The sequence below is a fragment of the Akebia trifoliata genome, chromosome 15 (assembly GCF_017979445.1).
Source record: "Akebia trifoliata isolate Shusen 1 chromosome 15, ASM1797944v1, whole genome shotgun sequence".
Classification (NCBI taxonomy): Eukaryota; Viridiplantae; Streptophyta; class Magnoliopsida; order Ranunculales; family Lardizabalaceae; genus Akebia; species Akebia trifoliata.
Window position 1 is genome coordinate 26,967,331 of NC_141389.1, and position 12,685 is coordinate 26,980,015.

The window sequence follows — 12,685 nt, forward strand, 5'->3', positions numbered from 1 at the left end:
ACAGAATTGGGCCTAACATTTTAGATTTTTAGTCAGTTTGCAGCACTGGCCAAGGGGTTCAACTCCAACCTGGAACATGGTTTTAAAACTCATTTTTGACTTCTCGTCTCGAACATGAGCCAGACCAAGTTTTCTTGGACGAGTTTACTAATACATTTGAGTTGTCTCGTTCAACAATGAGAAAAATGAACCCTTGTTTTAAATGTTATCCGATGTGTTTGACTTGTCTATTCGTATCGTTTGGGGATGACACCAAGAAGTATTGGACGAGTCGTCTGAGTCTCGGATGAGATTTAAAACCATGACCGGGAAGGACCCATCCTGCATCAAGACCACGTCTGCATCCCCAACATCTCTGATCAACTGCTTTTCATTCCTGTCTTCCTACCATATTCTCTGATAATGTACAAAAAAAATTCCATTATATATAAAGCTCATATTATATAGCTATGTTTTGATGGTTTCCGGCCACGTTTCCTCCTTGGGCTGCCGTCGATCATGCAAAATAAGGCATTAACAAGATCTTGATCTTCTTCATTTATTAGAATCTTTGCCGTGTCTGGATTCGAAAGAAGGAGCTTCGATACAAGATATCCAGCAATAGACCATGTCTGGTATAAGCAAGCCTGTTTCCCGATGAATCTTGCTCCTCTGGTGTCGTAATATTCGGGCCAATTGTCTTTTGAAATGCGCTTCTCTGCAACCTCAATGGCTTTCACCGCAATCTCTGGTCTATTCATCTTTATGGATGCCACTGTGAGCTGCAACAAATCTCTTAAATATGTTATTTTACTGACAGATCTATCTACCAATGTTAAAGGTGAACACTATCATCAAAGTCTTATACCACAAATTTGGGGTCAACTGAAAAAACTATTGTTCATCATATAACACAGTGGAGACATCAGTGACCCCACTGCCCGGAAGGTTGGGCTTCGGAGGTGGAGCCCATGAAAGAAAATTTTCCCGAAGGTATTTTTGTAATTTCATTGGTATTATGTAGAAACCTATTTATGTTTTCTTGGGATATATATTTCTCTTTTCGATGAAAGGATGTAATCTGTAACTGCAAGTTTTCTCTTTATAGTGGAATCAGTGTGATCCGCGGACATACCTCAATCAGGGAACCACGTAAATCTCTGTGTTCTCTATGTGATTTGTGTTCATTTTTTTTTTCTTTTTTCTGATTCATTTTTCTTGGTTCGGATGCCCCTGTTTTCTTAATACAGGATTCATGTCAGGAGGGGCGCATTTTACACGACTTCCAACTTGACCTAACCCTCTTTTATTTGGGCAAGGGGCAGGATTCATGGGGTCATATAGGTCTCACTCCCACAGAAAGCTTACGGGTAGAGACCACATGAATATAATCTAGTCTTCATCACCAAGTTGATTATTGCCGAAATTCAGTCGGTTTCAACGCTACTAAATTAATAGTCTCAAAATTTTCAATTTCAAATCAACTTTTCATTTGGTTAGGAATGTCCGGATGAGGGCATGCCTTTGAAATTCATTAGAAATCAGAAAGGGGATGAAAAAAACAACTAACGGACCTGCCAGAGCAAAGTTGGCCAAGAACCTGCATTGTGGTAAGACCAAGGCCTGCAAGAAACAAAAGATTAAAAATAAGAGATACAAAAAAAAATGCCAAATTCAAATATATGGAAACCATCAAGCAGAGATTTTACGTGTTCTTGGGATCACTGCCCGTGGTAAGCCTCCATTCCTGACCCTCAAGCGCAGGATAACATATCTTGAACGGCATATCGGCTACCAAGTCTGACCATTTGGCTTCAATGAGATCAAGTATGGCATGTGATTGATCTCTTGTTGCCAAACTGCTAATTATAGACCACAAGTTACCGAGTGAGAAGAAACGAAAATCCATGTGAGCTGGCTGTAAGTTTCCAATTAAATAACCTCCTTCACTGGGCATCCATTCCACCAGCCAAGGAGAAACCTGATCAGGATAAATGTTGAACTTGTTAATTGCATCTATTGAGTACTCTTCTGTTTTGTAGCGGTAAATCTCGTTGAGTTTTCCCATGTCAACCCAATAATATTCCCTTATATGAAATGACAACGCGACCAGACGATTGTTTATAGCTTGACTAAGGTCTGCTGATCCGTCTTCAGGTGCAAGCATCTCACGAGCACAAAGTAGTGCTGAATAAAATAATGCCTACAAGAACACATATTTTTACTATGTTAGTCTTAAATGCCTTGACATGCAACAACATAACTATTAAGAGAAATCCATCTCTTCTTCTCCTCCTTTCTTTAAAAAACAATGGTTTTCTGATGCCCCCTCTGACATATGCCCCCACCACAGAATAGTAGATCATTTGCCTCAGGATACACAGAAACATAAATCTTTTTCTTGTGTATCCGGAGGCAAATGATCTACAGTTCTGTGATGGGGGCGTATGTCAGAGGGGGCCATCAGATTATCACGACTCTTCTTTCAATTATTTACATGGTCCGAATGTATCACGAACAACCAAGTTACATTTTATTTTTTCGTTCCTTGGGATCACTCTCCAGGGTTCAGTTGACCCTCGACTCAACTAGTCCACGTAGGACTTTGTGAGGGGGGCGTGCGTGTGATCGTGGGATTAGTCCCACCCGGGGATAGCCACGATGTCGATAAGCAAAAGAAAAAGTTACATCTTTCCTCCTAGTCTTATGGCATAACAAGTTGAATTAGACCCTTGAAGGAAGATGAGAGAAATAGAGAAAAAAGAAAGAAAGAAGAGAAAACTAGAGGAGAGAGGAAGAGTTAAGAGTCTTGTATATTTAACAAGAACTTTTAAAAATAACCACCACACCCTTATAACTCTCCAAATTACATAAAAGACCATGCGACCAAAGGTATAGGTACACGACTATTTATTTTACACCATTAAAAATGTCCTAGTCTAATCTTCAAAAAAAAAAAAAAAAGAGAGAGAATAATGCTGAAGTGACCTCAAGATTGTACCTCACATCGATCACGATGAAAAGCATCTTTGGTTCCTATACACTTTCACGTCAGGATATGCGATATGTGGTACAATCTTGAGGTCACTCCAGCACAACTCAAAATAAAAATGTCCTAGTTTAAAGTAAATGATGATCATGAGGGATAGAGGATACACGAACACCTAAAACATGAATCTTAGCAAAGAAAGAATGGGGACAAGTGAATAACAACTTAGTCAATCACAATCAAATAGATGGTACACAATGCATAGCAAATTCCCCACTTAAAAAAGGAACAATTTCTATAACAGAGCAACCCGCGAATGGAGTGTCATTATTACCTAAAGTAGATGCATGATCCAAAACATAAGCAATATCAAATAAAGAAATAAAGTTGACTTGGATGGCCGTAAGTTAACAACGATAATAGAGAAACTTATTTACCTGAATTTCAAGAGGATGCCCATGAATTCCCATGCGGCGGTCTATCATGCAAGAACCATCCGTCACCAGTAAAGTTGGGAACATGTCAAACCCATCTGAAAGACATAACTTCAAAATCATCTTAATTCCAGTTTGCACATCCACCCTCTCCTGAACAGAAATATCTCCAGAGCATTTTCCATATGCCCGTAGAAGTATAATCCACCATAATCCTGAATTTTGGATAGTAATGAAACATTAAAAAAAAAAGCCATTTTTGTAAGCAAAAAAGTTCAAAAATATAAATGAGTAGAAGACTTGTTGAAAAAATTTATTGACCAGAATCAACTGGCGCAACACGCCCAATTGCTGCCTCTCCGAAGTCGGGATCCAAAACCTCTTCTGTTGCAGAATCATCACCGTCAAGAGGAATAGTGCGCACCTTGAAGCTTGCAGGCATAAGCCCTTGACCGGGACTATGGCAATCCATTGTTTTCTCCCAGCTCTGTCAAATCGGTAAAGGTAAAATTCATGATTTAATCGTGACTTTTTAAAAGGTCGGAGAATTTGGTGACTATGCTTCCAAAAACCCAAAAAACTTTCAAATACAAAAAAGGATTCACAAGTGAAAAATCAATTTTGAATATAATTCGAATTCTGGGGCAAAAATGGTTCAAACCAAAAAACTATATTACCTGCAATTGAAGCGTGTGGAGGATGAAGTTCCGAACAATATCATACTCTCCCTTCAAAAGGAAAGCTATCCCAGAAGGGATAAAGTCACGGATAAAGACTTGATCGTAGTTTAAAACATTGGAACTAGTTGGGTCCTTTGCAGCAATCGTTCCAATAGGACTACCACAGTAATAAACCATAGATTTCCGCAAGAGTTTCCACGCTTCATCCTCAATGGATAAACCTTCCTTCTCATGTCTCAACTCACGTGTCTCCTCAAACTTTAGAACATTTGGATCGTTTCTCTCAGCTTCAATTGGATTTGATTTCTTAGCTGTATCCACAAACCAAGCTCCATTTTCACTAAAACTTTCAGCCCGTTGGCATCGGCAACTCAAAAACCGAAATCGATCAATTGCATTATTTTGAATAGAGACACCACAAATCCCCCGAATCCCATAGATTCTAGTGCAAAATTTTGACACTCTTGAATGGATTAATGATATGTTCTTCCGACACTTGACATGGGACTTAACAGATAATAGTGAGTCGGATCTGCTAAAACATGGATCAGAACAACACAGTTGTGGGATAGTTCCCGACAAAGCTTTCAAAACCAACTCTGAAGTGTCCATCGAGTACAATTTTAACTCGATTTCGAGTTGAAATGATTCCGATATGTCCGGTCTACTCAGTTAAAATACCTAAGCAGAACAACTCGAATTACATAATAGGCAACAATATGACCCAAAAAATAGTATAGTAGAATTAATATTCAATTTCATAGTTAATCAAAATTAAAATAAATGAAATTTATGACTAAATGATGTTAAATAGCACAACAAAACGAAAAAAGAAGAATAAATTCTATAAATGTGCCGTTGGTGCAAAACCTTTAACATTTTAACTACAAAAAAACCAACTTCTATTAAATTAGATCAAACAGATAACAGAAACTTACTGATAAGCAATTAAATTGTTCATTTAAAAAATAAAACGATTGGATTCCATTGACACATACATCAAATTTCACTAAAAATGAGATTTTTAATTAAGAGAGTGTTGGAAATAGTGCAATCAAGATTAGCAAAACCGTGTTTCTTCCATAATAGATCTGATGGATCATAGTTGAAAGTTTCATTCAAATCATATAAGTGAAAGATCGACAAAATTACAATTCTTACCAATTTCAGATAAAATCCGATAAGTTTTATTAAAAATTTGAAATTTTGTGTTTTTCAGTAACATATAGAAAAGGAAAATTTGAAGTCAGCAAAACTAAAGATCAAGATTCGAAAGACAGATGAGAATTAAACAAAGAAGGTTTGGATTTTTTACCTTATTAATCAACTTTGAGGGATGATTTTGATCTTAAAAACGGCGATTTCTAACCATAAATTAGTTTCTGTGAACTTTTTAACCTTTTTTTTTTCGTGTTTCAATTGGAAATTCGATCAATCGAGAATTCGAGATTCGAGATCTCTCTATTGGGCTTAAGTTAAGTTAACTTTTTTTTCGAGTAAAAGATTTGCTGTTAGATCTTAGATCACCATAAGATGCCACGTGTTCGAACTAATAAGAAGAACACGTGGCATCTCAATGTAGTTTGACAGATTAATACTCTTATTTGATTACAACAGATTTCTACTTCTATGAGAACATTCCACGCGTATCTTATCTCTTCGAAACTTTTGTCTTGTTTTTTATTTATTGCTCTATTGTCTCATTCAAGTTTTTTTTTTTTTGGGTGATTTAGACTTACCCCTCCATGTTTTTGTAAATACGTAGATAAACCCCCAGTGCTTTCAAATTGATGAAATACCCCCTCGATCTCTGCTTCTCTAACTAATAGCCTCATAGACCAAAATAAAATATCACAAATACCCTCATATCTATTTATATTAAACCAGTCATAATTCTGTTGCAATTTTATTACAAAAACTCCCTTACTTCTTCAAGTTTGGTTATGAACAAACCTTATTTTATGAATCAGGCTAGCATGACCAACTTAGTAAGATTTCATATAAAAAACTTAGATTCAAAAGAAAAAAATTCAAAACAAATCAAATAAATAAATCCTTTTGGAACCTTAATCAAGGTATCGAAAATGGATGGCTACCAAAATTATTTAGCAACGATAAAGATATATAACTCGGTGTCTCAACATTCAAAACACATCTCACAAGATAAACGAGATGTCTCAAGTGATATCTTGAAAATCTCGTCCAAGTTAGTAAAATTCGAATGAGTCAATTGGGATTTTTGTAGATTTTGATTAAAATAATTTTAAATATTTATTATATGAATATAACATGAATTTATGACTAAACATTTCCTAAGCTATCTTATTTTATTATAAAATTATAAATATTTTAATTTAAATACATATAAATCAGTCAATGTAAACCGAGTTTAATGGATTGTCTCGCCCGAGACAAGTTGTGTTTTAAAACAATGGCATGACAAAAACACATGAACCATGCTAGTAACAGAGGTTACATATATTATCATCGTATACAAACTATAAGACAGTCTTAACCGCCAATTTTCCTGAATTTAATTTACATCATGAGCTACATACACAGTTACAGTTCATACAATAGAACAAATTTTGCTAAAACAACTCGAACTCCACAACCTCTCCACTTACCCGAAACTCCATACTCGTGTTCTCCTGCTCACAGGTCGTAACTGGAACTACGGGATCACAAGATTTTGGTAGATCAGGTGGTACAGCACATCGTATCAGCGCCCAATTCAGCCCCTCAAAGAATGGGTGTTGTCTGATCTCAGTAGCCCCTCTAACAGAGCCCAATCGTCTCTTGGGCTCCTTTATTAATAGCCTTCTGATTAGGTCTCTTGCCTGAAAACTAACACGTGGTCTTCCCGGGAACTTGAGACTCTTAAATACCACATTCGCTAAGGTGTCATCATTTCCTGATCCTTGGAATGGTGTTTTACCAAATAAAAGTTCGTACAGAAAGATTCCGAATGTCCACCAATCAACGGCATTGCCATGACCTTCACCTTTGATGATCTCTGGGGCCAAGTACTCATGGGTCCCGACAAAGGAGTTTGATCGTGCACTTGTAGGCTCCGCTACAAGTTGTGGAAATGGGTTGACCTGGGATCGCGGATCTGATTTTATCTTCCTGGTTTTGGTTGACCCAGATATAAGCCTAGGTGTGAAGCATGGAACTTGGGGCCATGATGGTTGAAGGCAGAAAGGATCTAAACACTTGGATTCCATGAATGGACCTGAAAACTTTTTATTGGGATCTATTACCGATGTAGATGACTTAACGAGCGTGGGACTTACTTTACATCTCAGTGCCAGGTCGAAATCTGAGAGCATGATGTGACCATCCTCTCGAATTAGAATATTTTCTGGTTTTAGATCTCGGTATACAACTCCAAGCATGTGTAGGTACTCCAAAGCAAGGAGAACTTCTGCGGCGTAAAACCTGCAGTAATTATGTCACAAAATTAATCAAAGAGAGAGATTATCAAAATTATAGGAGTTCTTGAAGGACTGTCAATCATGAAATTAGTGGTTTTAACCATGAGTGGAAAATCATCTTCTATTGAACTTTTCTTAACAGACCAACAAGTACCAAACAAGAGTAGCTGGACTTCAACCCATGCCCTTAGAATTGCTTTGTTATGTGTCAAACGGACAAAGCTATGGTTAGGACATACCATTTAATAGGTCCCAACAAGAAATTCTTCTATGTCTAGGGAAACTCAAGAGTTGAGAAAGCTTTGAATCTAGTACTAAACAAAACAAAAATACAGATTTCAGTAGCTCAATAAGCACTTCAAAGCAAAAGTTGCAACATATGAAATCAGTCACCTATTGGTTATCAAAGCAAAGAGCTCTTCGTAGTTCAAAGTTCTTAAGTCACATATCCATATTTATACTGTCATAGTTTCAAGCTTTAAAGTCCTTCAAAAAATATCACTTTAATCAAAACCCACCAGAAATACATTAAATTAAAGAGCTGCTATTGGCACCCCCAACTTTTCCTCATTACACATCAATTTCTTAAATTATTTATCACCCCAATTAAAGATTAAAACACACTATTCAATTTCAAACATAATAAAGGTTAGGCTCAAATTATAATCTCAACATTATAACACTCAGTTCAAACAATTTCAATAGTTGTTTACAATTATGATTAGGCTCATATAAATCCTAAACCCAAAAAATAGAAATCTAGAATAGAAAAAAAAAAGAGAGAGAGAGAGAACTCTTATTGGCACCCCAACTCTTAATTATTCTCAACCATTCACTTATTTCCTTTATTTTTAATTGGGGTGTAATAAGTAAAAGTTGGGGTGCCAATAGCAGCTCTCTATATTAAATAAAACTCAATACATATTTACCAACTAAACAATTCAGGAATGTCGCAAGTATGTGTGTGTCTATGTATATAAGCATGCATGCATGTTCTATTATGAACAAAACAGAAAATTATCTGTATAAAACAAGTCAAAAGTGGAGCTGAGGTTTGTCCTACCTAGCTGCCTGTTCCATAAAACTCTTGCCCGGCTGCCTCTGTCGAAGGACGTGCATATCTCCCCCCGGACAGTACTCCATAACCAAGCATGAGAACTTATCAGTCGTAAAATGAGCAAATAGCGTCGGGAGAAAAGGATGATCTAACATTTGCATTATTTCTCTTTCAGTTTGGGCCCTTGGCATCTTCTTGCCACTACCCAAAAACTCATTATCCATAACCTTCAAAGCAAATAGGCAGTTTGTTCTAGTTAGCTCAGCAAGATAAACAGTACCGATGTCTCCACAACCAAGCCGCTTGAGCAACTTGAAGTGCCTCAATCCTAGGCTTCCATGTTGCATCTCAACATGGTGGATAGCGTCCCATCTCAAATCCTTTGACATGTGAGGCCTACTACCACTATAACTAAACCCGCTTGGATTGCTATCCTCACTGATGCTAGTGCTGCTGCTGCACTCACCAATGCTACATTTTGAGCTTTGAGAGAATTCCCCCTTTTCTCTTGATCTTGAGCTCACACACGCATTTAAAATTGTAATAGAGTCCGCATTACTAGAACAACCTTCAACACTTAGATTGGTACTGCTGGATGGTGGAGAAACGGATTCTTTTGATACCTTCTTCTGGTTACAATTGTGAGTCCGACAAACCAATTTACTTGTATTAGGTCCCAAACCAACACTATCATCTTCATTCCGTGTATTAGAATTACTGGATTTAGAACTTGAATCCTGCTTTACTTTCTTCTTAACAAAGCACTTTTTCTTGACAACTGGCTTTGCTACATGTGGACTGTTTCTGTTGGATTTGCTTACCTTGCTTCCAGTGCTAGAACTAGACGAAGGTGAAAGATGAGGCTTGACATTTAGCTCTAATGCTTTATTGCTGGTATCACATTTAGATACTGAAGGTGTGGATTTCAGCCTTTTATGCCAAAGCTTCAAATTTGATGTTTCCCTCCCAACAATCTCATCCCTTGGCAGTTTATTGGCCACTGATTCCATAGTTGAGGTACCAACTTCAAATTGGGGAGAAGAACGAGCACTTAAGCTTAATGACTTTGTCTCAAGCCCTTGCGAGGACACAGGTATCTTCTCAGAGGAGTTAAATGTGCTTTTTTCGGGCACAAGTGAAATTTCTACCAAACTCCCTTTACCTTCATTTAGGGGAAAACCAGATTCACTGGTCTCAACCACCACTGCTGTGTACAACCTCTTGATGGCTCCAGCTTCTGAAACCCTAGACAATCCCGCTGGCTTTGACAAACGCTTCATAGCAGCCATTTCAGAGGCATGAGATATGCATAGCCCCCTTAGAGCTTGCTTCAAATTCACAGATTCAGAAATTCCAATACCGGACGCTCGGGACACACCAACTCTAATTGGGTTTTTTGAGACATCCTTCTGCGGAGAGTCTGTGCCTAATTGATGTGATAGACCCAAACCCCTGGCCTTAGTTTTGAGAATAATTTCATCAAAAAGCTGATTAAGATCATCATCAATCGAAAATTTGCGTCCTGTTCTAAGCTTGGGAAGCTTCCCAGCTATGTCATCCACTCTTGATTCAGAACTGGAAGGGGTACTTCCTTTAGAATGTTGAACGAAATCCAACTCTTCATTTGATTCTACTATTTCACAAGTGCCCGGAAACTGAACCATCATTAGGAGTGTGCCCTACTTTTATACTCAATTCAATAAAACGAAGACACTACGAACAGAAAAATGTGAGTTCACAAGATAATATTAACCCATTTGAGAGGAAACCATTTGAACATAAAGAAACATGGAAATAAGAAAACATAGGATTTTCTGGCTCTCTCGTCGGATTAAATTCCATATTTGAAGGGTCTGCACAACTTATTTTACTCACTTCAAAATGCAGCGTCCAGTCCCTGCCATGATCATCAACGTTCAGCTAAATATGGACCAAATAATTAAAGCTACCATAACAAGTAAATGTGATATATTTTTTATCCATAAGAAAGCAAAAATTCAGTAATGGCTTGAGCCTCATTTACAATTTCATAAGAGTGCAATTTATAAAAATGTTACCAAGTTTTACGACAACAGACGCAGTTGTAAGTGAGAGCACAGCTGCTTCTCTATATCTGGAGTCTGGATTATCTCAGGGCATCTGATTGGTTATTTAGCAACCTTTCTCACTTGGATAAGCTTTTACATTTATCTACGAATCTTAGTTCCATTTAAGAAAGCTTTTATATCTATGCTTAACACCATATTATATCACAGATGTAAACATCCAATTAAAAGAAAATTTTAAGGGGAAAAAAGACAAATGAACAGTTTTTGGATGTAGAGACTTGAACAAATTGTTTGAATTTTAAAAAAATGGACAAGTCACTGAAGTACTGAATTACATGGTTTCCAATTCACTTGTCCCAAGCAAATTGCCCATGTTGTCCAGTTTTTACTAAAACAAATATAAAAGACCGAAAATAATATATATGGGTCCTTCACCACGACCATTTTAAAACACTAAGAACCTTTTTTTTTTCTCGAATGGTATAAGATGAAATGTATTATTAAGAACAATGATTTTCCGTGCGCACGTGTGTGTGTGTGTGTGTGTGTGTGTGTGTGTGTGTGTGAGAGAGAGAGAGAGAGAGAGTAAGAGATTTATGTTTCTCTAGGTTGTTTTTTGGTTTATTTCTTGTCTCTTTGTTGTAAGCGGGTCTGCTTGATTTCCTCCATCTTTGATTTCGATTTTGTTTTTTAATTTTTAAATTTTTATACTAATTTAAAAAAACGAGTTAACAATTGAAATTCAATCACTGATCCATCAGGAACACGAACTACAGAACTCAAATCATCTAAACCAGTATAAGACTAAAATGATAAAATTAATTATAAATTCAATAAAATGACAAAAAATAAAATAAATAAAATATGTATGCAAGATGGCCACAACTCGAGATCGAGAAAGAAATATAGAGAACCGTACAACAGAAGGAAGAAAAAAAAAAAGAACAAAATATCTAACTTCGAACAACAGAGAATAATCTAAGCAAACTAAAATGAAATCTTGGCAGTAAAGATGAGTTCAAGCAGGACTGTCTTCATCAATAAAAGACCAAAAAAAAGGGAAAATTTTACAGAAATCAAAAGCGGAGAAAGAGAAAAGCTACCTGAATCAAGTTCAGAACCACACAGAAATCAAATTCGATCACATAAACACTGTTCTTGCAACCTAAAAGCGAATTTCAGAGAAATTGACAGACAGAGAGAGCGAGCGAGAGAGAGAGAGAGGGGTTTGAATCTAGGGTTTTTTTGGGGAGAGAGAGATGGAAAGAGAGAAGACGAAGAAGAAGAGTGGGGGCACGAGAAAGGGAGGTTGAAAGTGAATGAGGAAAGCGAAAGGGTGAAATGCGAATCACGAGAATTTACTCCCACTTTTGTTTCTTTCTTTCTTGCTTTTCTGAATGAGAAAATGGCGGAAGAACAAAAGAGAGGGAATATGATGTTGTCGTCCGTCCCGAGGATGTATGTCATCCCTAGTGTCATAACCGTTGGATTTTATATATATTTTAACGTAAATCTCGAGGATTATTGACGGTTTAAACCTTGAAAAATGTCTGCTTCAGGGAGGCTGCATCACACACCTCACGAGAGGGAGACATGCAACGGTCTCTGCATTTATGGCCAAGTTCTAAATAAGGGTGATTTTGAAATTTCTCTCCATGTTTTGGTCAATATTTGAGATTACCCTTATGTTTTCAAATTGAAAATAGGCCCTTGTGACCTCAGTCTTTTACTATAAACTAATATAAAATGACGTAAATGCCCTCATCTTAATCTCCAATCAATTCCCACCGAGGAAACAACACTCCAACATCTAACCAACTTTAGCTAAGTTGGCACTTAAGTAGATAGAGTCCTAACTTCCTAAACTTGAATATTAAGGTAAATGATTTTACCTAACAGTTTGTCTGGATTAAGAGAAAAAGATAGAAGAGAACATAAAGCAACTTTCTCTTTATCATGTTTTGTATAGATAAGAGAGAAAAGAAGAGAAAATGGTAGTATCTGAAGTAATTTTTACTATTTTCTCACTTTCTCTCCAAATCTATCCAATTTGAGGAGAAC

The 12,685-nt window shown here is 36.9% G+C and overlaps 2 protein-coding genes across 2 annotated transcripts; both read right to left on the minus strand.

Annotated features, from left to right (window-relative positions):
• Positions 1 to 354: 354 nt before the first annotated feature.
• LOC147384916 (neutral/alkaline invertase 3, chloroplastic-like) lies at positions 355 to 5,561 on the minus strand. Its single transcript, XM_086425707.1, has 7 exons — positions 5,398 to 5,561; positions 4,080 to 4,763; positions 3,724 to 3,889; positions 3,406 to 3,617; positions 1,689 to 2,182; positions 1,554 to 1,602; positions 355 to 761 (listed from the first exon to the last, which is right to left on the minus strand). The coding sequence occupies exons 2-7, from the start codon at positions 4,692 to 4,694 to the stop codon at positions 435 to 437; spliced, it is 1,863 nt and encodes a 620-aa protein (XP_086281833.1). The 5' UTR covers positions 4,695 to 4,763; positions 5,398 to 5,561; the 3' UTR covers positions 355 to 434.
• Positions 5,562 to 6,539: 978 nt separating this feature from the next.
• Positions 6,540 to 12,094, minus strand: LOC147384917 (serine/threonine-protein kinase D6PKL1-like). The gene is made up of 3 exons (XM_086425706.1): positions 11,728 to 12,094; positions 8,583 to 10,473; positions 6,540 to 7,523 (listed from the first exon to the last, which is right to left on the minus strand). The coding sequence occupies exons 2-3, from the start codon at positions 10,241 to 10,243 to the stop codon at positions 6,674 to 6,676; spliced, it is 2,511 nt and encodes an 836-aa protein (XP_086281832.1). The 5' UTR covers positions 10,244 to 10,473; positions 11,728 to 12,094; the 3' UTR covers positions 6,540 to 6,673.
• Positions 12,095 to 12,685: the final 591 nt, after the last annotated feature.